Consider the following 25493-nt stretch of genomic DNA (forward strand, 5'->3'; position numbering starts at 1 on the left):
GAACTTCTCCGGAAAAGACACCATGTCTATTGATTGATTGTTGACCGGATGACATTTCGTCGCCAGGCAAAAACATCCATTACTTTTCCTTGATTGTGCCATTCCGACAACATCACAATTTTATCTCCAGGCGGCATAATCTAATCCCGCATTGTTCAAGCGTTCTGTTTATTCGATCGGTCCCCGTCTCGCCTCTCCGTCGCGGGATTGAGTTCCCTTACGACACCTGCGCCAACGTCCAAAACGAACCTTATCATCTAGATTCCGACGAAATAAAACGGAAGCACCCAGCGAAAGCAACCATGTCGGCATCGACATCGGGTTTCGACAGCGGGAATGCCAAATCCCGGCAACACAACCAGGGCAATCAAGATCGCAAATACACGCCAGAACAGGAAGCAGCCGTGATTCGGATACGAAAATGCAATTCAACCGCTTACTACGAGATCTTATCACTGGAAAAGACTGCTACAGATGGCGAAATCAAGAAGGCATATCGGAAACAGAGTCTGTTGACACATCCGGATAAGAATGGGTATGAGGGCGCAGACGAGGCGTTCAAACGTGGGTTTTTCGATTCATTTCTTCAGGTTTTTTCGGGAGAAACTAATGGGCTTCGACGATAGTGGTGTCGCGTGCTTTCCAGGTTCTATCCGATTCGGACAAGAAGTCCCGATACGATAAATTTGGAGGAGACCCCGACAGCAGGTTCAACCCTAGCACTGCTGGAGCATCAGCCGGCGAGTCGCCTTTCAGCAGCGGTGGATTCGGTGGCTTTGGAGGTGGATTCCCACGGTCTCGCGGCGCGATGTTCGAGGAGGAGATCTCACCAGAGGAGCTATTCAACCGCTTCTTCGGCGGTGGGTTTGGTGGAATGGGAGGTGAGTACAGTCCGTTTGGTACAAAAGATTGAAACCATTTCATCCAACATACTCACGAGGCTGGAATCAATTTACTAATGTCTATAACTGCAGGTGGTCCGCAGTTCGTCTTCAACATGGGAGGAGGTCCTGGAGTCCGCGTCCACCAATTCGGTGGCCCCCGGCCGCGGAGAAGGCCACGTGAAGCCGCCGAACCGGAGGCGGTCCCTTCGGCCTGGGCGATGTTCCAGCAGCTTTTACCTCTCATCCTTCTCTTCGTGCTTCCTCTCCTCTCATCGCTTTTCTCCTCTTCCTCGTCAACCCCATCTGGCCCTTCATATCGCTTTGACACTGCAGTACCTCCTCACACCATGCACCGAATGACCCCGAAACTTAATATCGATTACTTTGTCAACCCGGGCGATGTAAATGACTACAACGCCCGGAAGTTCCGACAGTTAGATCAACGCGTGGAAATAGATTATGTCACCAAATTGCGCTACGAATGCCAAAACGAAGCCAATGTGCGCGAGCGCATGATCCAGGATGCCCAGGGATGGTTCTTCCCAGATGTCGAGAAGATGAGGGCGGCGCGATCTCTGGAGCTGAAGAGCTGCCAACGGCTGGATTCTTTGAAGAAAAAATATTAAGGAAGTTAGCATATATTTTGCTTGCCTGCATACAGAGATGGCTCATTCCTATAATTAATTTTGTCTCGGCTGTTCCTTTTGGCTCTCATGCTCTTTATATGTCAATAGCGCTCGATACTTGGCCGGCGTATATGGAATTATGTGTGATTATTGAATTTTCATGAGCATTCTTCCTCCCTATATTCTTTTAGCAATGAACGAATGTGCCTCTGCATTGGATTGGTATGGGATTCCATATGATGTGCTTGTACTATATCGGGGCGGAGAAATACTGCGGCGGCGAGCTGCTTATGTAATTTGCATGCAGGCGAATCTCAACGACGATGACCGAATTGTCGCCAACAAGAACAACCGCCAGACAGAAAGAGCGAAAGAGATATTGTCTGTCATCAGCTGGGCTGTCTGGCGTTGCTCTTTGCTTTGTATTTCTGGATTTCATCCCTGAAATCTCTCTTTATTCCCGTACCTAGGTGTTCAGACGAGACTGAACTTTCTTCCCACATCGCCTGTTCCGCGGGTAGAAGCTCTTACTTGTCACAAATTCTGTATACCCAGAACAGTATTTGTCTAAGAAGATGTCGGATAACCTGTCGGATGCGGACAAGGTCAGTTGTTGCGGACATCAAAGTCGATAGGACACCGCACTGACTTTGCTTATCTAGATCCGCAACAAGCGCCTTGCAAAGCTTGGAAACCCAACCCCTTCTTCTCCAGGCGGAGAAGGCTCGGATTCTAGCGTACCCACGACCCCTACACAACCCAGCAGCTCGACGCCTCAGTTCCCCGCGCCTTCGCAGCCACAGACCGGCACAATAAGTACACCCAATTCCCAGGCACCATCGCCCCGACCAGAGCAGCAGCGGCAACCGTCAGAGGGGAAACGGATAAAGATCACACCAACAGCTTCGTCGTCCGCAGCCCACTCGCAAAGTGTTACGCCCATTTCGAACACGCCGCCTCCGCAACCAAGAGCCGAAGAGAGCATCGAGGCGTTTGAAGATCGGACATTGAGTGCTGTGTTCAAGCTTTCGCTCAGAGAGGACCGGCAGAAGGATATACATGGACAGAGGCTATATTACCTTCCTGGACTGCGGAGCGAGTTGGAAGACCAGGGTCGGGAACCTCGAATTGATTCGGCTGTTTTAGACCAGGCGCTGTTGGAAGCGGCGACGAATGCCAAGAGACCGTTGGATTACTTGTTGCCGTGCTGGAAGAGAATTTGCAGGCTGCATAAGGGTTTCCGTCGGCCGCGGGATGATGATGCTAAATTCAATGCTATTTGCGAAGCCCGGCGGCTGTGCATAAGTTATTGCATGTTTGCCATTACGATGCCGGAGATGTTTGGGTGCGTTTTCTCCATCTGATAGCTAATTGGCTGGCGGAGTACTGACGTTGCTGGTAATTGGTAGGGCCGAGTCTGACGGATCTCCACTGAAACCGTTCTTGCTCTTGGACCCAGAAGAGGATAAGGGTATTGATCTCGATTTCATCGGCGAGGCCGTTAAACGGTTTGACGAGGATGAGAATATAAAGCCCGCTTTCATTGCCGCTGTTGAGGGGTTAAGTCAAGAACTGGCTGAGTTGAACATCAACGATGAATACAAACCCTACATGATGGTATGTTAAAGGGATCCGTGCATTTTCACTCGCAAAGATGCCCTATTGATTAACATACGTTCGTCAGGCTCTGCAAAATCTCATTCGTCATTCAGCCATTGCATCTGCTATCACGGAGTCTTCGCTCTTCAATGCGACTCGCGACCCTCCGTCGTTTGAGAAACGCACGCTTTTGGGACCATGGTTCCGGCTGTCGCCCCTTCAACCCAATGTCACAATGCAGTATTTCTCGAGCCCTAAGACGAGGGATCAATCGTATATCCTGAACTCCCAGCGGTCCCTTCGCATGATGCAGCAGATGCTCAGTGCCGACCTTCTCGACATCATCAACCACTTGATTCGTGCGTCGAAGGATTCCCGGGAACGAGTCTTAGATTGGTTTGCCACTGCAATGAACATAAATCATAAGCGGAGAGCAATGCAGGTCGACCCCAATGCGGTCTCATCGGATGGTTTCATGTTCAATCTTACGACGTGCTTGGATCAGCTTTGCGAACCGTTTATGGATGCATCTTTTACCAAGGTATGTGGGAGAAGGAGAGCGTACCTCCCAAGCCAAGATCACTGACAAGTTATTAGATCGACCGAATTGATGCAGCATATCTTCACCGGAATTCCCGTGTTGATATGAAGGATGAAACCAAGATCAACGCCGACCAGCACGCTTCGGAAGCCTTTTACTCAAAAAAAGCAGGGGGGACTTCCAATTTCATTACGGAGATTTTCTTCCTTACTGTTGCTGCCCACCACTACGGTAGTGAGTCTCTGACCTCGAAATTGGACCAATTGGAAAAGGACCTCCGGCATATGGAGACCACAATCGGCCGGTTCGAAACGGAGCGACACCGGTGGATCAGCAACCCCATGCAACTTCGGGTTTTCGAACAGGCGTTGAAAAAATATAAGGACAAGTTGGATCTCGGACTCGCGTTGAAATACAGTCTTCAAGGTGTGCTGTTCGACGACCAATGGCAGGCCCGTTCTATGTTGTTCATGCGGTATGTCATTGTCTGGTTATTGAGATTGGTCTCCGGCGTGGACTTCCCTCGGGAAACCCTCAAGCTTCCTCTTCCGGAACAACAGCCCGAGGTTTTCAAGTGTCTACCTGAATACTTCTTGGACGACATTGTCAGCAACTTCAAGTTCATTATGTGGTGCATGCCGCAGATCATCACTGCTACGCAAGGAGACGAAGTGGTAATGCTCTGTATCACTTTCTTGGAGAGCACAGGCTACATCAAGAACCCGTACTTGAAGGCCGGACTTGTGTCTATCCTTTTCCGCGGGACATGGCCGCGCCCTGGTGGCGGTCGTGGCGTTTTGGTTGACCTTCTTAATTCCATGCCGTTTGCCAACGACTATATCCTGCATTCCCTCATGAAGTTCTACATCGAGGCTGAACATACAGGAACACACACCCAGTTCTACGACAAATTCAATATCCGATATGAGATTTTCCAGATCATCAAGTGCATCTGGCCCAATACGCTATACCAGACAAAGCTCTTGAACCAGGCCAACCAGAACCACGACTTTTTCGTCCGATATGTCAACCTCCTCCTTAACGATGTGACATTCGTCCTTGACGAGTCGTTTGGCGCTTTCATAACCATCCACGACACCCAAACTGAACTTAAGCGCAGCGGGAACACAATGGATCCCACCGCACGACAGCAAAAGGAAGAGCATCTCGCGTCTGCCCAGCGCACTGCCAAGTCGTACATGCAGCTGACGAACGAAACGGTCGGTATGCTCAAGCTTTTCACCCATGCACTGGCAGAGTCATTCACTATGCCGGAAATTGTGCAGCGGCTCGCAGACATGTTGGACTACAACCTGGATGCCATGGTGGGCCCTAAGAGTCTAAATCTGCGCGTGGACAACCTACAGGAATATGGATTCAACCCGCGCGCTCTGCTAAGTGAGCTCGTGGACGTGTACATCAATTTAATGAACAGGGAAAACTTTATCTTCGCCGTCGCGCGTGATGGTCGCTCCTACAAGCCCGTTAACTTTGAAAAGGCCGCCGATATCCTGCGGAAATGGTCGCTCAAATCTCCGGAAGAGTTGAAGAAATGGGAGCAGCTGCAGCGGAAGGTCAAGGGAGCCAAGGAGATGGACGAGCAGGAAGAAGAGGACCTTGGAGAAGTCCCGGACGACTTCTTGGATCCGCTAATGTACACGTTGATGGAAGACCCGGTTATTCTTCCTGCGTCGAGAATGTCTATTGATCGATCTACGATCCGATCTCACCTCCTGAGTGACCCGCATGATCCGTTTAACCGGGTGCCACTTAAGATGGAGGATGTAATTCCAGGTGAACTTTCTTCTATTTGAAATATTACTTGGCGGACGATGGCTAATTGGATTCTAGACACCGAACTCAAAACCAAGATCACGGCATTCAAGACAGAGCGGTTGTCGGAACGGAGACAAGCTAGGGAGCAGAGTGCAACGGAGCAGATGGACACGACAGAGTGATAGTGCCATTTCATGAGTTGAATCTTTATATTGCGCAGGCATTCACTGGATGCTATGTATATGACTACCATTAACAGCATTATTACCAACAATGCGTTTCCGTATTCAGTACAGAAGTCATGTGATCCATGATATCATTCATACAAAGTAGCTCGGTTCACCTCAGCTCAAGACAATGACCTCGAAGCAAACAGTCTTGGGGTCGCAGTGAATTTGTTGCGCAAAACAATTCACTAAGTGAAAAGCAAGCAGGCATTTTGTTCAGTCACTGTCACTTCGTTGCCTCTATTAACTGTGGCCACAACTCTTATAAACTCTTTCCTCCTTTCCAGCTCAGCTCCCTACACTACATCCGCCTTGATCCCTGCTACTTTACCAGCCCGTCGCAGCCATGGGGTCCATGATCTCCTCTGGAATGAACTCTTTCCCTTCCCTCCGAGAGTTCATAACGCTCACTCCCAGAACTTACGCGATACTAGTCAACGTCTTCCAATACTTCCCAGTCGTACGTCTTCCCCTCCAGATCATTTACCACCAACCCCCCCCCTCCTCCAAAAAAAAAAAAAAAAAAACGATGCAAACTAACCCAGAAAACCAGGTAACAATAGCCCAATGGCTCCTCTCCTACCACCCCGCCGGCAAAACCTCCCTCCGCACCTCCCCCCTAAACATCCCCGGCCGCCTCGCCTGGTGTCTCATGGAGATCATCGCCCCCCTAAACCTCCTCTACACCTTGCACACCTCTCTTTCCGGTGATTTGAGTGTGCTACCCTGGCAAAATCTGCTGGTTGCGGTGTTGTATGTGGTGCATTATATAAACCGTGCGGTGGCTTCGCCGTGGTTCGTGGCGCCGAGTATGTCGCCGATTCATGCGTTTGTGATGGTGTCGGCGATGGGGTTCAATTGGATGAATTCGAGTTGTTTGGCGGGATGGATTCTGGGATATCCAGTTGATATTCAGGGACTCGGTACTGCGACTGCTGGTGATGGGGTTGACGGGGGGATGGGGTTGCTACCAACTGTCGGATTGGGATTGTTTGTTATCGGGATGGTTGGGAATATTTATTCTGAGAGAGCGTTGTTCCGGCTTCGTCGTGAGGAGGGTGATAAGCGCGCTGCGAAGAAGACCGACAACAACGACACCAGCAACAAATACCACAAAATCTACGTCATCCCTCCCAAGCAAGGTGTCTTCCGCTCCATTCTTTACCCGCACTACGTCTTCGAATGGATCGAGTGGTTCGGTTTTGCGCTCGCCGGGACGGCAATTTTCCCTGCTGGAAGTGGTAGTGTGAATCCGATTGCTGCAACGGCAACTGCGGCTGCGACAGTTCCGAGGATCAGTTTGGCTCCGTGGTTGGTTCCAGCGGCGATTGTTGCGGAAAAGTTGAAGGTACCGTTGCCTTTGCCTGCGTTGGTGTTTGTTGTGAATGCCGTGACCAATATGCTTCCTCATGCGCGTTGGGGACGGAAGTGGTATGTTGAGAACTTTGGAAAGGAGGCTGTTGGGAGCAGAGGTGTTGCCGTTCCATGGTGTCCGTGGTTGTAGCATCGAGACATGTACACTAAGATGGGGAAATATGGTTACAAGAACAATCAGAATGATACATTGCATTAAGAGGCAATGCCTCAGGTGTTATCTAGAACACATTGTTGAATATGAAACATCGGTGACTACGCACCACACATGCTTCCCCTTCCAAATACAAATGAAATAAAACAAACAAACCCACATCTTTTGACCGCTAAAAGACAAGTGGATGCTTGGTGGCGTAAACGCCGATGTTGAAATCGTCAAAACTGTTGAACTCCGTGGACCCCCAGATTTTTTATCCTCTAGTGCAAAACCCGTACCCCATATGTTGAACTTTTGGTATCATCGTCGTAACTCATTAAACACATCACATCTCCAGAGGCGACAGGTTGAGAATGTCTGCCCCGTTAAAAAGAAACCATCATCCCTTTATCTCTATTATGTCAGGTTAGAATTAATTTAGCTGGAGTGCTTCTGGCGGTAGGCCTTGGCAGCGTTGACCATGTTGGTCAGGGCAGCCTTGGTCTCGGCCCACTGGCGGGTCTTCAGACCACAGTCAGGGTTGACCCAGAGCTGGTCAACACGGAGGTACGAGAGCATCTCCTCGATACGGTCCTTGATCTCCTGCTCGCTGGGGACACGAGGCGAGTGGATGTCGTAGACACCAGGTCCGATGTGACGAGGGTAGGCCTCATCGATGAAGACCTTGAGGAGCTTGGCGTCAGACTTGCTGTTCTCAATGGAGAGAACATCGGCGTCCAACGCAGCAATGGCGTGGAAGAAGTCCTGGAACTCGGAGTAACAGAAGTGAGAGTGAATCTGGGTGGCGTCAGAGACACCAGCGGTGGCCAGACGGAAAGACTGGACGGCCCACGAGAGGTACTTCTTACGCTCCTCGCCGGCACGGAGAGGAAGACCCTCACGGAGAGCAGGTTCGTCGACCTGGATAACCTGAATACCAGCAGCCTCGAGGTCAACGACCTCGTCACGAAGAGCAAGAGCCAGCTGCTGAGCCTGGACGGACTGGTGGACGTCGTCACGAGGGAAAGACCACCGCAAGCAGGTGATCGGACCAGTAAGCATACCCTTCATGGGCTTCTTAGAGATCGAAGCGGCGTACTTGGACTCCTTGACGGTCATGGGAGCAGGGCGAGAGACATCACCGACAATGATCGGGGGACGCACGCAACGAGATCCGTAAGATTGAACCCAGGCGTGGGTGGTGAAAACGTAGCCAGTAAGGCGCTCACCGAAGTACTGGACCATGTCGTTACGCTCGGGCTCACCGTGGACGAAGACGTCCAGGTCGAGCTCCTCCTGGATCTTGATGACCTCCTGGATCTCCTTCTCGATGAAGGCCTCGTACTGCTCGGGGGTGATTTCACCCTTGGTGAACTTGTTACGCTGGATACGGATCTCCTTAGTCTGAGGGAAAGATCCGATGGTGGTGGTTGGAAACAGAGGAAGGTTGATCGACTTGCCCTGCTCAGCGTGACGGGTGGGGAAGGGAGACTTGCGGTTGTGCTGCTCCTCAGTGACAGCAGCCTGTCTCTCCTTGACCTTGGGGTCGTTGGTGCGGGTAGACGAGGCACGAGACTGGACGGACTTGGCGTTGGCCTCGAGCTCCTCACGGACGGCAGCAGGGCCCTCGGTGACAGCCTTGGCGATCACGACAACTTCGCTGGTCTTCTCGACAGCAAAGCTGAACCACTCACGGACCTCAGGGTCGAGAGTCTTCTCGCTAGCCAGAGTGTGAGGGACGTGGAGCAGAGAGCTGGAAGTGGCAACAACGACACGGTCTTTGCCAAGCTTCTGGATGGCCAGCTCGACTTTCTCGATGGCAGCCTTGAAGTTGGTCTTCCAGATGTTACGGCCGTCAACGACACCAGCAGAGAGGGTCTGGTTGGGGCCAAGGGCGGCGACGACAGTCTCAAACTGCTCAGGGTTACGGACAAGGTCAACGTGGATGGCGTGAAGGCTCTGGAGAGAAGAGAGGACATCAATGTTGTGGACAATGTCACCAAAGTAGGTGGCCAAGGTGACACGGGGAGCCTTGCCACCGAGAGCACCGAGCTTCTCGTAAGCGGGCTTGAAGGCAGCCTTGGACTTGGCAGGAAGGTCGAAGACGAGGACAGGCTCATCAATTTGGACATCCTCAACACCAGCCTCCTTGAGCTTGGCGAGGAGCTCAACATACAGGGGGAGGAGCTTCTCGAGGTGTGTGATGGGGTCAACGGTCTGGCCACGGTCGGCCTTGGCGAGGGTCAGGAAAGAGACAGGTCCCAGGATGACGGGACGAGTGGTGATGCCAGCCTCCTTGGCCTCGAGGAACTCAACAACAGGCTTGGGGTTCTCAGCGAGCTTGTACTCCTGGGTGTCCTGGAGGGTGGGCTTGACGTAATGGTAGTTGGAGTCAAACCACTTGACCATTTCCTAGAGAGCGTATTAGCACAACGATCCGGTATGGAAATCTCAGGGAATCATACCAAGCTAGGAACATCAATGGCGTCTTGGCCATCCTTGGCGGGCTTCTGAAGACCACGACCCATGGCGAAGTACTCATCAACGGGGTGAAGGTTGTACTTGCTGTATCTCTCGGGGATAACACCGAAGAGCTGGATGTGGTCGAGGACCTGGTCGTAGAAAGCAAAGTCATTGCTGGGGATCACATCGACACCAGCGTTCTTCTGGATCTTCCAGTGCTCCTGACGGAGTCTCTTTCCCTCGGCCAAAAGCTCATCGCGGGAAATCTTGTCACCCCAGTAAGCCTCGGTGGCCTTCTTGAGGTCACGGAGTCTTCCCATGCGGGGGAAACCGAGAACAGCGCTGTAAAGACACACCAGTCAGCTCTTGAAATGCCATTGGCCATCAGGGAAAGGGATTGGGCGTACGATTGAACCATTCTGACTGATTTTGGAGGAGAAAAAAGGGGGAGACGGAGAGAATATGTGGTCAAAGGACGGAAGATAATAACCGTCACACAAACAAAAAGAGGATGCTGTATTCAGCCGCCTCTTCCTAACAAGAAAAAAAAATATGAGGATAAGAGGGCAGATGGGATGGGAAGAAAAAGAAAGAGAGAGAGAGAAGGGAAGAAAGAGGAGCGAGAATAAATGCAAAAATAAGCGCCGGTCAAGGAGGGGAAGCGGGAGGGAAAAACATGTAGCGGGAGGGGCTATACTTGTATTACCGATATCTCCATGGGGATAGGCTGTGCCTGACATGTAATTTTGGTAATCCTTGGTATTAACAACGGTCCTGACACCAGAAATGGCGTGATTTGCGTGTTTTATGCCTGAGGCACTCTATACCCCCTCCGTGATCGGCGATTGGCCCGTTCACAGTCATGTGATTTTGCCGGTCCGTATCAAGTACGGAGTATACAAGACTCCGGAATACTGGATGTGGAACTCAGGGTAAAGATCAATGAATGGAAAAGGATAAGAGCAGGAAGCTTGCTTGCATGGAATTTTTGTAGATCATTGGCAGATCAATCAACGGAAACGATCAGAATTGACCGTAATTATACTTTCATCCAGCGTAGTTTCCGTATCTGTATACACACTCTCTTCCTTCCCAAAATGGACATCTTCAGACAGTCATCACTTGCTCTGTGCATCGTGACAACCCTTCTCCTTCTACCAATGCAATTACTTCACCATATCAGCCGCTACACTCACAATGGGTTTCCTCTTGTGTGGCCGGTTTCGAAAGCTCCGGAGATTCACTCCTCCTTCGGAGTGTTCGCCATCTTTCTCTTTCAAGCCAGCAGAGCCTTCTCCCCTGCGAGATGACCACCAAGAAAGTATGGCACCAATGAGTTGCGTCTTTAACTGTCCCAGCTTCTGACACCTCATAGGTCCCTCCTCAACCGGAGATCGACAACCTCCCGTTCAAAATGAGCACTCCTCGCACTCCTCAAGTGGCTGGTCAGGCAGAATCCGCAGACGATTATCCTCTCGAGACTCCAAACCACTGCATCTTATTCCAAGGCGGGTCGATAGATCGACAGAAATATCGCTTCTTTCGCTATCCCGGAACTTGGACGCCCTTGCAGATCCGGTTGCTGCTGATGACGTTGGAAGCAGCTTGATGAGTGAAAAAGGATATGATAGCGATGCACAAGGCATATCAACCCCCGCGCATATCGCTCCTATCATGGATTTCCCGCCTACTGCAACGAGTCTCGAACAAGCTATGTCATCACTGGAGAAGCCCTATCAGGATGCGGGAACGGGTTGCACAAGCGGTCAGCCCCAGGAGCTGGGACCAGAAGATGAGCGACGCGAGATAAGCGACACACGTTCGGCACTAGCTCGTCCGGCTTATGTGCGTCAAAGTCCGCAGCCACCCCACTGTTCATCAGACATCGTGAAGGTTGCGGCACGCCGAGTTTCAAGTCCTCTTGCAAATGTGACCAACCTCTCCATCTACGAAAAGGAGGCAGATACATCCAGACCCCTTTCCATATCTGAGCAATCAATAAAGTCTGCAGCAACTGATCATGGGGTGCCATCACCTCCGATGTCCATCAATGGTGGCCGTGGTCGATTCTACGCCACCGTGGCTCAACAAAGTCTCCAAGCCGCACAGGTACCCTATGCAAAGTCGTCGGAGTCATTAGTTGCGAAGAATTCGGAGATTGCCATCGCGAAAAGACGGCAGCATCGAGGATCATCTGCAGAAGTCCGCTCGCTTCACCTAGGTGACATGAACATCTCCAAGGCCCTGGCGTCCACTTCAGCATCCCCTCGCATTCTATCCCAGAATCCGTCTGTCGATGAGAATGGGCAAAATAATAGGTATAGCATACGAAGCCTGTCGGATCAATATCATGATTGTATCGGCCAGCGGAGTGCAAACACACCATCTCTGGGTCAAAATGGATTGAATGGATTCGACTTCGGTTTACCCCACAAGAGAGATGCGTCTTCGTTTTATTCGCCCAAGTCTAGTATTTCATCTGCTGGGATTCCCGCAGGCTATCGATATCCGAGTCTTACAGCGAATGCTAGCAGTCTCCTCGGATCTGAGAGAGGGCCTTCAGGTAGCGGATATGAGTACGCACCTGTAGCACAACCATGCGCAGACATGAGCTTAGTGACTGATTCTAATTTTACGGCCAGCGAATCCGGTGCTCAAACTGATGCACTGACAAGCAAGTTCGTGGAGCAGTTTGGGATAAATCCGCCAGTGGGATCGCCCCGGTCTGTGTCCAACGAAGCCATGCCGCCTCGCAAAATAAGCGTGGGCTGGATGTCTGGGGGGCGACGGCTTGGGTACGGATATTCATTAGTGGCAGAAGATGAGGTTGAGAGTCAAAAGTCCCCGGCCGATTCAAGTCCTCCTGAAGATAGCGGAAACAATAGCATGGTAAACGGAGAAACAAGGGAAGAGAATGCTGGGAATCAAGACCAGGACCCAGATCGGCAAGCCGACAAGGTGTCATCGGCACTTTGCGAGCCATCAATCTTGAATAGCGATTTGCCAGGCTCCATGAATCCCCAGATGACCCGGCGTTGGTCTGGACTTGTGACGACAACAGATTCCAGTGAGTCGACAAACCGGGGCTCCACAGCTTCTTCCTTTTGGGAGTGGCTTACGAGTCGAAGAATGAGCCAAGACGACACAGGCGAAAAGGCTAGCGAAAAGATCCATGGATCTGGGTCCGATCAAGGCCAAGCTCCAGAGATTGAAGAAAGCCCGAGGAGCTCTTTTAGGTTCAGGAACAGATACAGCGAGTTTTTCGAAAGGGGTTCCAGAATGCGCTTCCCACTAGGTCCAAATACGAACCAAGGCAGTGCCACCGACGATGGTGATGAATCAGTCATACAGACGCCGTCGAATATGAGCGAATTCAGCAGTCTCCCGAAGAAACGACCAAGGGTCAGATTCAGGGTTCTCAATCGCAGTAAAACACGCAACATCAGCAGCAACACAGAATTCCCTTATGTCTTTCCCGTCAAGCGTTCGCTTTGGAGGCGCAACTCAGAAACTCCAGGTGTTCACGGCCACTCAGTAGATCCAGGACCAGGTCGATACCGTTACAAACGATCGGAACGATTGGATCCGCATAGCGCTGGGGACGACCACGAATCTTTGGAAATGCATTCAAACCCTGAGTGAGGATCGGGCGTTGACGGAAGACGAGTTGGTCAGGCGACTTCGCAGACTATGATAGTATTTGCTACTGTAAATTAGGGCAAGGACAAGATGACAGTAAAAGTTGGATGTGTATGACCTACGTTGTTTGTATTATAGCACGATATCAATTCCCATGAACAGTATCCATATGGTCATACAAAAATGAATTTAAAAAACGCCAGCGCTCCAGGCTCCGAGCCAAAAACAAACGCCGCTCTTAAATGGAATGATGACCTCTTATTTCTTTTGTCGTTTAGCGCTCTTGTCGCTCCCGTTACTCAAGACGCTCGCAGAACGCTTATGTGATGCGTCGCCTGCCGTGTCATTGCCAGCGCCAGTCTCGGGACCTTCGACCAAAGGAGCAGCCGCTGCCAGATCCTTGCCATCATTGGCATAATCGATCGATTTCGCCGGCGCAGCAGAAGCAAGCGAAGTATCGTTATGATCAGATTCGGTCTTGACCTGCGGATTCTCCTTCTCGTTGGCTTCCTGTTTTCTACGTTCCCGTTCTTCCTTCGCAGCTTCAAGGACACGGATTTCGCTCTCAACCTTCTCGCCCATCTTCCGCGCATCGAGGAGTGCGTTGACAGAGACAATGAGTCTTTCGAATTCCTTGCATAAGCGTTCTGTGGGCATGACTAGACGAGGTGGGACTTCGAGTTCCGCGAGCGCGGCGGCGAGCTTTTGTGACTGGACGTTGGATTTGGCATGTGTGAGTTTCTGGGGACGGTCGCTGCGGAATTGCACGCTTGGTGTGAGGCGTTCGTGGTGCTGGACACCGTATCTGGATTCTTCAGCTGCTGTGAGGGTCTTGAGGGGTTGTTGTTGGGGTTCCTTGTTTGCTGCGGCTGCTGCAGCGGCGGCGGCCTTCTTGGTTACTGGGGCTGGTGCTTGGCCGGGTGTTTCTGCGCGGCTGTCGCGAGCGCTTGCTGGGCCGGAGGTTGTGGGCGTTTGGCCTGCTGGGGAGGGGGCGGCGGCGCCTTCGGGGCCTAAGATGGAGCGTCGCTTCTTGCTCTTGTCTGCTTGGAGGAGGGTAGAGAGGAGTTGGGAGAGGCCCTGGCTGGATTGGTACATGGCGGTGTTGCCGACGCTGATGGGGACTTCGAGTCTGGAGTAGAGTTCCCTGCGTTCGGCAATGAAGTTTTGTTCGTTGGCGGTGATGCGCTTCAGTTCTTCCAGGAGGATTCCTTCTTCGCGGACTTCGTCTGCTGTGCGGTTGAGTTGTAAGGCTGCGAGTTCTTTACGGACGCGTTCCCGGTCAGGGTCGAATTTCAGCATTTTTTCGTGAAGTTCGAACTCGGTTTCGGACATTTCGGAGGGGGGATGTTCGAATGCAAGCATTGTCGCAGCGATGTAGTAGTATCGCGCCTTCATCTGTTCCATCGTTCGATAGCGTTTGGCTGGGACTAGGGCGTTTGAATTTGCTTCTGCATCTATTGGTTGGGGTTGGAAGTCGTAGCGATCGGCGATAACAACCCAGCGTAGATCGTACTCCTCGGCCAAATCCATCAGGTAATCTGTTTCTTGTCGCGACCAGTCGTCATTTCTCAAATGTCTGTTGTATTCGTCGTCGCTGTATCGCTTCGGAACCCGGGCTTTGACGTTGTATTTGACAAATGGGTATTCTTGCTCTGGTGGTTTCAGCACCCCTTCTTCTTCTTCTGGCTCTTTTTTCTCCTCTGGTTTCTCTGCCTCTGGTCCCTCTAGTGCTGGTGCGTTTGTCGGTTCATGTTGCCGTTGCCAGTGACGCAGAACGAGTTCGTCAGTTCGTGCGCCGTTCGTAAAAGGTGCCATGCTCCTGACGAGATGTTAGCCAGTACTCCCAACACCAAAACAGCCGAATTTCTGTATACGCACCATGGTCGAACTCTCAACTTGCTCATCCATTTCGGTCGCCCTTTGTATCGGTTTTCGTTGATCGCGATCGGAGGTGCTCGTTCGCCGAGAAGCGCGTACAGTTCACGAGTGATACCCTCTGATATACCATTAGCACGAATTGCTTCTAAATGTCGTAGGCTATCCAACCTGGTCTCTTCTCCACGACCTTCTGCTTCTTGTGAGGCCGGGGTTGCTGTTGCCCCTCTGCGGGCAGGTCCAGCATGTCGCGAACATCGGCGGCGGCCATAATGGCAAACCACCAGGACTAACAAGGATGCTATTTTAAATTATCGACGCGTAAAACCACGTAGTAGGTGTTGGCGCTCGAGAATTCGCGACGGATATAAGAGATGGACGATGGGGGATTGTAGAACGATGACGGCAAAAAGTTCGAACGGAAGAGAGTGCAATGCCAAGACTGCCAGATCTCGCCGTCCGCATCTCGAAACGCTGTCAACAATCAACACTCTGACAACTTGAACGCACCAGACACAAAATCGAGGATAGTCAAGAACCAACAATGGCTCCTTTAAAACCCTCCGCCTTGTGGCTCTCGTCTACTCTGGCCGTGTTGGCCATTATCTGTCTCTCCGTCCCCGCAAACGCTCTGTACTTCTACACGGGCGAGAAGCAGACCAAGTGTTTCTTCGAGGAGCTCCCTAAGGATACCCTAGTGGTTGGTATGTTGACGCTCAATTGACTCCTGGAAATTGAGAGAGAATGGTATATTCTAATATGTATAACAGGCCACTTTAAAACCGAAGTCGCCAACCCGCAAGCCGGCAATACGTACTCCATCGATCCCAACGTGAAGATGCTCATCACCGTCGACGAGACCTTCGACAATGACCACCGGGTCGTTTCCAAGCGCGACAGTCACTCAGGCCGTTTTACCTTCTCTGCTGCCGATGCTGGTCAGCATAAGATCTGTCTGACACCCGACGGTAGCCATGTGCCCGGAGGCTGGCTCTCCGGCGGTGGATCAGATGCGATTCGGGTTACCCTTGACATTGCCATTGGCGAGACGAGCAAGATTGAGACGGAGGACAAAGGCAAGATGCAGGACATTGTGCAGAAAGTCAAGGACTTGAATGGACGGTTGCATGATATTCGTCGGGAGCAGGTGTTCCAGCGGGTATGTTTCCTTTCGGTCCAACTATCCTTATATAATGATTGCCGTGATGCTAATGGGATATTTAGGAACGCGAGGCCGAATTCCGTGATCAATCCGAAGCTACCAACTCGCGCGTCGTCCGCTGGACCATGATCCAACTCGTTGTCTTGTCGGCTGCCTGCGCCTGGCAATTGTCGCATCTCCGGTCTTTCTTCATTAAGCAAAAGTTAACATGAGCAGACATGGTTCACTTGATGGTGTTCTGATATTATGTTTTACTTTATTCTTTACGAGCTGGTTGAATAAATTCAGGGGCAGCGGTGTTTATTTAAAGCATATGACGGGTCAAATACTCTTAACTTGAACACAGAGATCTGATCTAATAATTCTTATTATATAGATGTTGGGATGGATTTACGACCGTTTCCGTTACACGTTTAAGTGTGTTGTTCTTCGGGGTTAGCCTACAACTCCTGCTTGTAAACACCAGAATGATCGAGAGCCCCTAAAAGAAACAATTTTCAATACAGATCTAGGAACAGTATCCACATCTTCGGTAGTAGATGTCGGTGACATTGATATTGTCAGCGACGGTTTGACTTCAATCACGAGGATTGAGGTACTGGGAATCTTCTGATAGACGGTTTGTAACGGCCCGTCTACTTATCCCTTCGACAATGACATAGTAGCCAGAAGAAGATCATTGTAGGAAGCCTAAGGAACTGTGGAACTTAGTCTAAAGTAAACGGTTACCAGGTTACTCTTGCTTATATCTCATCTAACTCTCACACAGTAGACGGTGTGATTGAACCCTCCTCTCACTGTATTGATGCAGGTCTTCCTGAATAGAAATCTGGGGTTCCTATCGAACATTACGAGCCGGCATCCGACGGTCAACGCTTGAAGTTGTACTTTCCAAGCATCCCATACATACAGAAAGCAATTGGTCTCCTGTTTCTTGTCTAAAGTTCGGGGAACTCATATCGGAAGAACTAACAAAGGAAGAAACCTCACAAGTCGCTGGTAGGTTGAGATTCATTGTCCAGTATAGTATCTGTGTCGATAACCTTGCCAACCTTGCCCTCAACTCCCGACTCTGTCGGTTAAACTTCGCCATAGGAGTTTCAGACAGAATTCTTCTTACCAGACACCAACACCACCTTCAGCATACATACTACAACACAGACGGGATGTCTTTCTATGACAAGATAATGCTCGATTTTCTTAAACATTACAGCTGAACAAGAGGGAAATGGTGCTCAACTCAAATTGCTCAAAATCGAGGTGCAGAAGCTTGGAAAGAAATTGGCTTCTCTAGTCCCTCGATGACCGCATCATATCAAGTTGCATATCTATACTAGAAGACTTTGCAGAGGCTTCATATCTCGACAGAGGTGGCTGGCCAGGCGGACGAATACTTAAGGACATTGCGATTATCGAGGAAGAATCGCTTTTAGGTGGCCGACAGAATATTGAGGCTTGGAGAAGAGGATTCGAGAACCTTTGCGAACTGAGCTACAGGTACACAGGGGAGATCAAGAAGACCAGTAAAAAGCCCTGTCGTGATATTATCGAGACCGCGAATATCTTCGCGGATCTGCAAACCGTGCATCGAGGTAGCAGCCGGCATGACTTACACGTCTTTCAGTGTCGGATCATATTTGACCACTGGGTTGACCAAGGCCAGAAGGCAGAGAAATACTCGTTCGAGCCTGCTTCTCATGTTCGAAATGTCTATAATGGCCTGATGACAAACTTGGGATACAGATTGTAGAAGGTTTAACTGCTATGAGACTTTGACCTTTCGCCTTCTTGGTTGATTTGCGCCAGTGCTACCATTATCTACGGTGCCTCTATCACTTTCTATTACAATCTTCCCGGCAGTGCTTGCGCTGCTGAATGTCCTTCCCCCAACTCATATTTCCTATGCTCTAACTACTGGTGGTTACCCAATCTTTGACAACTATGCCACATGCTTTATTGGATGGCGTGGGTCACAAGAAAGGGTCTTACATAGCCATGGGGGCTTTAACATGCACAGCCATATTGAACATTGAAATCCTCATTGAAAACCTTAACATCGCAACCTCACACTCTACGTCCAGCGCCATCATCACCCATCATAAACCCCACCTCCGCTCAGAGGATTTTCTTCCCTTCCCCAGTATTGCTGGGTCATTATTCTCGAGTACCTTACATTCAATAATTTGTTATCTGTTTCAACAACATGCAAGGCAATCCGCGCCTCACCGGAGCCACTTCTCTACTATGAAATAAATTGGGACTGGGTGACACCACTTCTGCGACGCATTCTATGTCTTCTTCGAACCATAATTAGCAGACTAGACTTAGCGCTGTCGGTGCGCTGTGTTAGTTTCCTGTCGTCAATATTCCCATGGTCCCAATGTGAGTCTGGTCGGCACCTGAGAGAGTGGGACTTGGACTGGGAAGGACCTTGGAAAGCACCTCAGCACGAACTAAACTGGGTTGAAGAGCGACATCTCTTCGAAGGTGTGATCCAAAAAGGTGTCGATATGATTCCTCGAGCCCAGTTCCCAGATGCGGAAGGATGGGTTCAGGCACTTAACGACGGAGATGCTTATGCAACTGTGGCTATACTTCTCTTCTCAACTTCTAAAACTTAAGGCACCCCGCTTGGACTATTCCTTTGTCTGGATGGGTGGATATTCGGGCAGGATGGTTAAGCACTCTTTTCTAACCAAGACTGGAATGCCAAACACGTTCGATTGCCTCCAGTTCGTCGACTACGGTGGGAATGCGCCTCTTCCTGAGCAGTAGGAAATACCTATGCATACACTAATTCCTGATAGATCTCCCCTCTACTACAACCAAGTCCGGTTTATCGGGTGGTTTTCCCTGCCATTTATCCATCATCTGGCTATCTGGCTGCGGGATATTGTCGACCTCGGGGCAAATCCGAGGCTAAATTTGGAAAACAAAACCGTGGATTGAAATCCGCTGGTGTTAGCTCGGTCAACAATCTCAGAGGATGTCCTATTCCTGTTTGACACGCAACCCAAAGCTGAGAAAACTTCATCTTGGATTCGCATATTCGTGTTTCAAGGAACAGGTATTTAGAATGGCGAGTTCCTATTCAAGCCTTGGGGCCCTCTTGTTGATTCGATGGAAGAGCTGTCATTTGATCTGGACCACTATCCTAATGGCTTCGGTGAGAGACACCATGATGACTGGCATGCGGAATTATGGGAACCCTTCCACGGGATCCTAAACAGATTCTGCAATCTACGAACCGCCGAGATTCCAGCAAACGTGCTTCTGGGATTTGATGCTCGAGAAGCAGCTTTGAAGACAAAGCTGAGCGATGTTCTGCCATCAACATTACGTGAGCTTATCATAAGGGATGACCTGGTTGCCCTGGGAGAAAACGACCGGGAAGACCGCAGAATCTGATTATGTACGTAAGTTTCTTCCAAAATGGAGAACGGCAACTCCTCTTCCGAGACGGATTACGCTCCGGTTGTGGGATGGGCTTTATGAACAGATGTCCCTTGGAGACGAGAAGGAGTTGCAGGCGGCTTGTGAAGAGGCTGGCTGGTATGCCTTTGGACACCACCATCGACAATCTTTCATCTGCGATATGGGCTAGAAATTACTTAGAGCTACCTCCTTACTGATATAAATGGCAGTTTCCCAAAATCATTATTATCTTTCTACGAGAGTGCACAAAGTACTTCACCGAAAGTTTAGCTTGACGTACTACCTGTCAATGTAGCACACAACCACATATGTAGTTCTCGATCAGCTAGCAAAGCGTCAATATGATCTATGTAGCAAAACCAGAGGCACTATTTGGTAGCATAAATAACTGGATATTTGGGGCCCTAATTAAGATAAAAGATGAAAATCTCCCTACCGCCTCTCCAGGGGCTGACCTCCTAGTTATCGGATTACCAACCTGGTTCTTGTGTAAATCTGTATTCCGAGCACGTGACAGATGATGGGTTTACTCTTCCATTCCCTGACACGCAGCAACGCATGTCAGGGAGAGTTCGGAACGCTCAAGACTTCTCGAGGGATTTGGGGTTGAATAAGAGCAGTTCTGTGGCTAGTTTTAGTCTAAAAATGATGTCCTTTCATCTGGTTTATATCAAATGCGGAAATGCTCTCTCTAGCATCTGAGGGTGTAACGATGTAAGCAAGATATTCAAGATATTCAAGAATACATCCAAACTCTACATGAAATATGCAGGCCACGAGGTTCTACTGTTTGTCCTATTAGATCACCCACGGGTGAGGGCGAAGTATAAGTTATTACCGAAATAGTCACAGACGCCCAAGGTATACTCCCCGGCTTACATTGACTGCATTATAGCATTAACTTGGTTTATTCAACCGAGCTTGTTTTCCAACCACTATAGACAGGGAAATAAATACAAGGAACAGTTTTGCTGTTACTGGCCCTCTGGCAAATCTTTCGCTATTCCACAAAAGGCTAGATTGCGACTAATCTTTCATAAATTTGATTCTCCATAATAAAGCATAGTTCCAATATGCTCAGTTCGAGACTAGCCAATCACTGAAAAATATACGAATTATCTAACCACTATTCAATTTACGCACATACACTCCCCCTCGATATATAATAATCTTGAATACTTTTGAAAATAGATATTGGTTGGTAAAGACAGTGTGCTATATACCAGCAGTATTAAATGCTAAATCAAACACAGAGCCTTTGATTCATAGAAAAGAAAAAAGAAACAAAAAGAAAACGGTCCCTGTGGCTATGTAGATAGAACATCAGGGCATCCTTAGTAGCCCTCATGCTCTCCATCACAGGGCAGGGTTGGCGACACAGTTAACGTAGGCGACGTTGCCGCTCAGGCAGTCGTAGACCTCGCCAACCTTGTCAGTGCATGCGGAGTCTGTGTATCCATCACAGGTAAATTTGATTCCGTTCTGGGACTTGTCTTGGTTGGCGGAGGCTCCGGAGACTGAAACGCACTCGCCGGCAGCAACACCAATGCTGTTCTCACCACCAGTGCATCCAGACTCGGTGAAGGCATTGATGAACGCATCAGTGGCTGCAGAGCCAATGGCGAGCGCGCCAACAACAACGGCGATAGAGAAACGCATGTCTGCCTGGCTAAATTAGCAGTGAATTCCCTTTGGCAGGTGTTCTCCAGCTTGTGCTTACTATTGGGGTTGGGCGTATCGATTAGGATTGAAGATATATCAAGATAATTTTAGTTGACGATAAAACCCTCGAAGTAGCGAGGAAGATTCGAGGTCATACTTATACCCTCATCTATAGCTGTACAGGATGGTTTTTTACACAAACGACTCCATTTGCCTATATCCTTGAGGACCTTGGAAGTAGTCCGTGATAAATGAGGACCTTCAGAATTGAAGCGAATATCACCGAATCAGCGTCAGATCTGACTATCCACTATGGCTGTAGATCAATGTTCCATCGTACAAGTTGAATTCCTGCCCCGGCAAGAAAGCTCTTATTAGGTTTCGGCTACGTTGCCGGAAAGATTACCAGGATCCCCATGTCCAGTTAGCCTGGAACATCGCTTAAGAGGCTCCACTAGACCTCCAACAATGGAACTGTTTGGCCCCGGGCCCGGTTTTTGCTAATTCCTTCGGGGCCAAGGATCAAGATGAATGGACCTGGGTTGAGTCCCAAAAGTACGGACTCGGGCGTCACCGACGGTGAACCCAATTGCTGAGAGAAATACACAGGATCCATCTACTGTACTACAGTAAAATCTCGTTGGCTCGAATCCCGTTAATTCGGAGATGTCCGTACGGCATGGGTGAATAACTTCCCCATACTAGTTATTCGTGTTGACTTCTATACGAAGGCCGATTGATATGGTCGCTGCTCCGACTGACCAATCAAAGCCTGACCTGCCACCTATCTCCGACGTACTTCTTACCCATGTCTACGATGGAGAGGTGGTAGGACCGGGCACTACGGCTATGCAGCCAGCATCCTTTGACTATTCCACTGCATACATGCATTATGCACTTTGTGCTCCTTTTGTCTCTTTGAATTTCTCTCGCAACGACCTTCCCTTTTGCGCTTGGTTGACGGCTGCCAGATAGTTTATAAAACGGCCATTACGATAGATAGTTTTCTCAATCAGAGTTCTTCTTCTATTCGTTCTGAACAGTACCTATGACATCGTTCCGAGCATAGTAGGTTCGCCAATGGTGATGATATGCGCATTCCGAACGATTCGTCGTAGTACTCCTGGCCTCCGAAGGTAAGGATCTTACCACGAGTGGTATCGATCATGGCTGCATTGCTAGACATGGAGAGCTTGTCGTCAAGACGGCGACCGGCCGACGTATAGTTACCGCCCGTTACGCTAGTGTTAAACCAGTGCATGTTGTAACTGGGACCAGCATGGAAGATACTGCCGTTCGTCCAGCCGAAAAGCCATGTGTGGTTGTCGGCACGGAGCGGTTTGTCGTTGGTTTTGATGTAGTTACCCTTGGTGTTGCAGAGTATCTTCCAGGATTGCTTCCGAGGATCGTAGATCTCGCCGTCCTTGGGGTTTTTGTTTCCTCCGCTCCACGAACCGCCAATGGCGAAGATGCGTTCATCAGAGAGGGTGATGATGGAATAGTATCCACGGCAGAGCTTCATGCTCCTTCCACGCTTCCAGCCAGTGCCATTGGAAACGCTGGTTTTGTCCGAGTCGGCACCGCCGGGCACGATGACTCTGCTGTCGAAGTCCATGGAAATGCCGGGGCAGAACATGTCGTGATTGTTGTTGGCACAATTGGCCTGGACAATTTCCTCCTTGACAGGATCCCATGTCGTCGTGAAAGTTGCGCCACCGAGGGAAGCAAAGAATTGAACGTCAGACCAGGCCGACCAAAGGACGGTATTTTGGTGGTCATTATGGTTCACTGCTGCGTGGGCACCTGCTATGGAAACAATGAGCAAACTGAGAGTACCGATAGATGGGTTGACAGGAGTAGTGTACCCGGCAGCGTAGATGGCGGTGTCGACGATGCTGGTCCGTGTTTCGTTGTGCTTGGTGTCGGAAGATTTTCTGGGAGGCGCTTCACTCCTAGCAATGAGCTTCACGCACTGGGCAATCTCAGGTTTGAAGGCAGCGAGTTTCACGCTCTTATTCCACCCCCCAGAGTTAATATGTGACTCTTATCCATTTACATCCATCCTTGCTGAAGAAGATTCCATGCTTGCCAGTCTGCCCACGGGCGCCATCATCCATAATAGGCAACATGATGATGCCATTCACATTCTGCTCTGAGCCCAGGTCGATGATGATTGTATTATTTTGCATTCCGGTGCTAGCGGTGCTGCTCCAGGTCGTGTTAACCTAGCCGTCAAATACATTATTGCACTTAGCAAGTGCGCTTGCCTCACTAGAGTGATTCATGACGAAGATAGTTCGGTCGAGGCGGCTGTCCCCATGAGGTTTTGCTTGCCAGTAGTATTTCTCAGGTTCAATGGCACCTTCTGTGGGAAAGACTATATACTTCGAATCTGTAGCAAAATCCGGAAGACGGGAGGAGGCGGAGGCGTCAACATAGTTGACAGCAGCCCCGAGAAGAAGTGAAGGAAAAGACCAAGCGTGGACGTGGAATTTACTTCCTCTGCTGCCAGAACTCGATTCGTGATGGTTTCAACTTCCTAGTGACCCGTAAGTCTTTTCTTCCCTCCCCCTCCCTCATATCCCAACGCATAAGGCCAACTAATGATGATCATCCCTTTTCAAGGCTGGGTAAGCGACAAAATTCTTTCTTCCAACAAGGGTATTGACAAGGGCCTTTGTGTCGATCCTTTCATTAACCAAAGGAACCGCCGAGACCATCCGGAGGGTCATGTCAGTATATACAATAAGTCTGACGATGAACAACCCCATATCCTCCAACTCGGCTATATCCCATGGATTGATCGGAGAGGTGATGAATGTTTCTTCACGCCGTCTGTCGAGGCGTTGAGGAACACCCTTTCGGATGAGTAACTGTAGCACTTCCCTTTCCGCTGCGTGTCAAGTATCTATCAGACACATTTGCTTTTCTGAATGATATTTTTACGCTTAAATTAAAGAGAGACTTCCCCTCCGCATTGTCTTTGTCATCTGTTCAATTTCCTTTTTTTTTTTTTTTTTTTTTTTTTTTTTTTTTTTCCTATTATTCGTACGAATGTGCTCTGTTGCAAGGCCAGTTCATGCACGAGTATATCAATAGGTCTTTAACGTACTGCAATACAAAATGAGTATCCGGTTCTAGAAAGCAAAATTTCTTTGCTAGTATCATACGTTGTTTTATGGTAATGATCCTGATACCATCTCTGCGCTCCTATCAGTACCAACGGCAACGCACGCGATGGCCAATGGGGCGTGTGCTCTGTGTCAGTAGTCGCTACAAAACGGACAGGGCAAACTAAGGTCTTTTCCCTTGGTATAATTTCGTTTTGGTAGCTTTTGCTATCCCACTTTGGAGAGTCACTATCTTGGCCGTCAAATTCTGAAAACTCGGGAGCTCGTTGTCATAATACACCGGGGTCAATTAGTCTCCTCAACACATGTGTGTAAAGCCTGTGTAAGTAGCAGACCTTACAATATCACCAATTCTAGCGGTACAATTTTACTGTATCACGATTTACAAGACACCTGGCTCGCATCGATAGCGGTGTTTGAGGCCCGTCGACAAGTGTCGCTTGAGTATATAGCCCTAATTCGCGAAAAATCCAGGAAAAGAGCTTTTGTTGGCGATGGCTGGGCAGGTAGCAAAAGGGAATACGGATTCCCAACATGTCTTGTACATATTTTGCAAGCGCATACATTGTCGAGATCTCTGCGTTAATTCTGAAGAAGCCTAAGCTGAAATTCGTGCGTGCCAGAACCCCGACGTGCAGTGGCCATATGCCTTCTATCATGTATCTGGCCTATGTCCAATGGCACTATGCCATGTAGACTGTGGGTTGATTGTAATTTTCAATTATTCCAGATAGCATGGGAAACGCTGCAAGACGTTTCGGATTCCTGCACGTTTCGACTCCACAGTCCTGAAGATCTGTCCGTACCAGTATCTGGTTTCAGCTATGGACAGAAAGGCATCACTACTGATTCGACTGCAAAAGTCCTTCTTCGTTTTCAAGCAGCAGGTTTAACGGGAAAATGTGGCAGGCTTGATTTGTGGAGACACGCTTGACTCTGTGTCATTTGTGCCATAGATTTGAG

General features: G+C 49.6%; 11 protein-coding genes across 11 annotated transcripts; 7 read left to right on the forward strand and 4 right to left on the reverse strand.

Annotated features, from left to right (window-relative positions):
• The first annotated feature begins 28 nt into the window (after positions 1 to 28).
• Positions 29 to 1774, forward strand: EURHEDRAFT_409238 (J domain-containing protein). Its single transcript, XM_040781035.1, has 3 exons — positions 29 to 564; positions 627 to 881; positions 975 to 1774. Exons 1-3 carry the CDS (start codon positions 303 to 305, stop codon positions 1508 to 1510), a joined length of 1053 nt encoding a protein of 350 aa, XP_040641628.1. The 5' UTR covers positions 29 to 302; the 3' UTR covers positions 1511 to 1774.
• On the forward strand, positions 1591 to 2125 carry EURHEDRAFT_264010 (uncharacterized protein). The gene has a single exon (XM_040778136.1). It carries the CDS (start codon positions 1671 to 1673, stop codon positions 1953 to 1955), a length of 285 nt encoding a protein of 94 aa, XP_040641629.1. The 5' UTR covers positions 1591 to 1670; the 3' UTR covers positions 1956 to 2125.
• On the forward strand, positions 1863 to 5575 carry EURHEDRAFT_472359 (ubiquitin-ubiquitin ligase UFD2). Its single transcript, XM_040785346.1, has 5 exons — positions 1863 to 2115; positions 2173 to 2855; positions 2920 to 3127; positions 3195 to 3650; positions 3707 to 5575. Exons 1-5 carry the CDS (start codon positions 2086 to 2088, stop codon positions 5462 to 5464), a joined length of 3135 nt encoding a protein of 1044 aa, XP_040641630.1. The 5' UTR covers positions 1863 to 2085; the 3' UTR covers positions 5465 to 5575.
• A 201-nt stretch (positions 5576 to 5776) lies between these two features.
• EURHEDRAFT_263731 (3-oxo-5-alpha-steroid 4-dehydrogenase family protein) lies at positions 5777 to 7434 on the forward strand. Its single transcript, XM_040778135.1, has 2 exons — positions 5777 to 6113; positions 6207 to 7434. Exons 1-2 carry the CDS (start codon positions 6000 to 6002, stop codon positions 7155 to 7157), a joined length of 1065 nt encoding a protein of 354 aa, XP_040641631.1. The 5' UTR covers positions 5777 to 5999; the 3' UTR covers positions 7158 to 7434.
• On the reverse strand, positions 7426 to 10280 carry EURHEDRAFT_409240 (5-methyltetrahydropteroyltriglutamate--homocysteine S-methyltransferase). The gene is made up of 3 exons (XM_040781036.1): positions 10034 to 10280; positions 9629 to 9968; positions 7426 to 9575 (listed from the first exon to the last, which is right to left on the reverse strand). The coding sequence occupies exons 1-3, from the start codon at positions 10042 to 10044 to the stop codon at positions 7602 to 7604; spliced, it is 2325 nt and encodes a 774-aa protein (XP_040641632.1). The 5' UTR covers positions 10045 to 10280; the 3' UTR covers positions 7426 to 7601.
• A 1930-nt stretch (positions 10281 to 12210) lies between these two features.
• Positions 12211 to 13329, forward strand: EURHEDRAFT_409242 (uncharacterized protein). Its single transcript, XM_040781037.1, has one exon. It carries the CDS (start codon positions 12234 to 12236, stop codon positions 13266 to 13268), a length of 1035 nt encoding a protein of 344 aa, XP_040641633.1. The 5' UTR covers positions 12211 to 12233; the 3' UTR covers positions 13269 to 13329.
• Positions 13330 to 13523: 194 nt separating this feature from the next.
• Positions 13524 to 15411, reverse strand: EURHEDRAFT_400116 (SANT/Myb-like DNA-binding domain-containing protein; the record flags this gene model as incomplete). Its single annotated transcript, XM_040779982.1, has 3 exons — positions 13524 to 15084; positions 15144 to 15261; positions 15312 to 15411. 3 exons carry the CDS (start codon positions 15409 to 15411, stop codon positions 13524 to 13526), a joined length of 1779 nt encoding a protein of 592 aa, XP_040641634.1.
• A 273-nt stretch (positions 15412 to 15684) lies between these two features.
• Positions 15685 to 16514, forward strand: EURHEDRAFT_449204 (emp24/gp25L/p24 family protein; the record flags this gene model as incomplete). Its single annotated transcript, XM_040783795.1, has 3 exons — positions 15685 to 15844; positions 15911 to 16299; positions 16365 to 16514. 3 exons carry the CDS (start codon positions 15685 to 15687, stop codon positions 16512 to 16514), a joined length of 699 nt encoding a protein of 232 aa, XP_040641635.1.
• Positions 16515 to 18696: 2182 nt separating this feature from the next.
• On the forward strand, positions 18697 to 19324 carry EURHEDRAFT_264116 (uncharacterized protein). The gene is made up of 2 exons (XM_040778137.1): positions 18697 to 19048; positions 19110 to 19324. The coding sequence occupies exons 1-2, from the start codon at positions 18838 to 18840 to the stop codon at positions 19223 to 19225; spliced, it is 327 nt and encodes a 108-aa protein (XP_040641636.1). The 5' UTR covers positions 18697 to 18837; the 3' UTR covers positions 19226 to 19324.
• A 1586-nt stretch (positions 19325 to 20910) lies between these two features.
• EURHEDRAFT_520910 (uncharacterized protein) lies at positions 20911 to 21701 on the reverse strand. The gene is made up of 2 exons (XM_040786831.1): positions 21458 to 21701; positions 20911 to 21402 (listed from the first exon to the last, which is right to left on the reverse strand). Exon 2 carries the CDS (start codon positions 21394 to 21396, stop codon positions 21094 to 21096), a length of 303 nt encoding a protein of 100 aa, XP_040641637.1. The 5' UTR covers positions 21397 to 21402; positions 21458 to 21701; the 3' UTR covers positions 20911 to 21093.
• Positions 21702 to 21853: 152 nt separating this feature from the next.
• On the reverse strand, positions 21854 to 23588 carry EURHEDRAFT_400119 (kelch repeat-containing protein; the record flags this gene model as incomplete). The annotated part of the gene is made up of 3 exons (XM_040779983.1): positions 21854 to 21936; positions 22549 to 23442; positions 23501 to 23588. 3 exons carry the CDS (start codon positions 23586 to 23588, stop codon positions 21854 to 21856), a joined length of 1065 nt encoding a protein of 354 aa, XP_040641638.1.
• Positions 23589 to 25493: the final 1905 nt, after the last annotated feature.

This window comes from Aspergillus ruber, assembly GCF_000600275.1.
Source record: "Aspergillus ruber CBS 135680 unplaced genomic scaffold scaffold00004, whole genome shotgun sequence".
Classification (NCBI taxonomy): Eukaryota; Fungi; Ascomycota; class Eurotiomycetes; order Eurotiales; family Aspergillaceae; genus Aspergillus; species Aspergillus ruber.

Coding starts and splice junctions, on each gene's coding strand:
- EURHEDRAFT_409238 (XM_040781035.1), top strand. CDS start 303: ATGTCGGCATCGACATCGGGTTTCGACAGCGGGAATGCCAAATCCCGG. Junction 565..626: donor CGCAGACGAGGCGTTCAAAC/GTGGGTTTTTCG, acceptor CTTCGACGATAG/TGGTGTCGCGTGCTTTCCAG. Junction 882..974: donor TGGGTTTGGTGGAATGGGAG/GTGAGTACAGTC, acceptor CTATAACTGCAG/GTGGTCCGCAGTTCGTCTTC.
- EURHEDRAFT_264010 (XM_040778136.1), top strand. CDS start 1,671: ATGAGCATTCTTCCTCCCTATATTCTTTTAGCAATGAACGAATGTGCC.
- EURHEDRAFT_472359 (XM_040785346.1), top strand. CDS start 2,086: ATGTCGGATAACCTGTCGGATGCGGACAAG. Junction 2,856..2,919: donor ACGATGCCGGAGATGTTTGG/GTGCGTTTTCTC, acceptor GGTAATTGGTAG/GGCCGAGTCTGACGGATCTC. Junction 3,651..3,706: donor TGGATGCATCTTTTACCAAG/GTATGTGGGAGA, acceptor ACAAGTTATTAG/ATCGACCGAATTGATGCAGC.
- EURHEDRAFT_263731 (XM_040778135.1), top strand. CDS start 6,000: ATGGGGTCCATGATCTCCTCTGGAATGAACTCTTTCCCTTCCCTCCGA. Junction 6,114..6,206: donor TCTTCCAATACTTCCCAGTC/GTACGTCTTCCC, acceptor CCAGAAAACCAG/GTAACAATAGCCCAATGGCT.
- EURHEDRAFT_409240 (XM_040781036.1), bottom strand. Junction 9,576..9,628: donor CCATTGATGTTCCTAGCTTG/GTATGATTCCCT, acceptor TACGCTCTCTAG/GAAATGGTCAAGTGGTTTGA.
- EURHEDRAFT_409242 (XM_040781037.1), top strand. CDS start 12,234: ATGAGCTTAGTGACTGATTCTAATTTTACGGCCAGCGAATCCGGTGCT.
- EURHEDRAFT_264116 (XM_040778137.1), top strand. CDS start 18,838: ATGCGGAAGGATGGGTTCAGGCACTTAACGACGGAGATGCTTATGCAA. Junction 19,049..19,109: donor CCTCCAGTTCGTCGACTACG/GTGGGAATGCGC, acceptor AATTCCTGATAG/ATCTCCCCTCTACTACAACC.
- EURHEDRAFT_520910 (XM_040786831.1), bottom strand. CDS start 21,396: ATGCGTTTCTCTATCGCCGTTGTTGTTGGCGCGCTCGCCATTGGCTCT.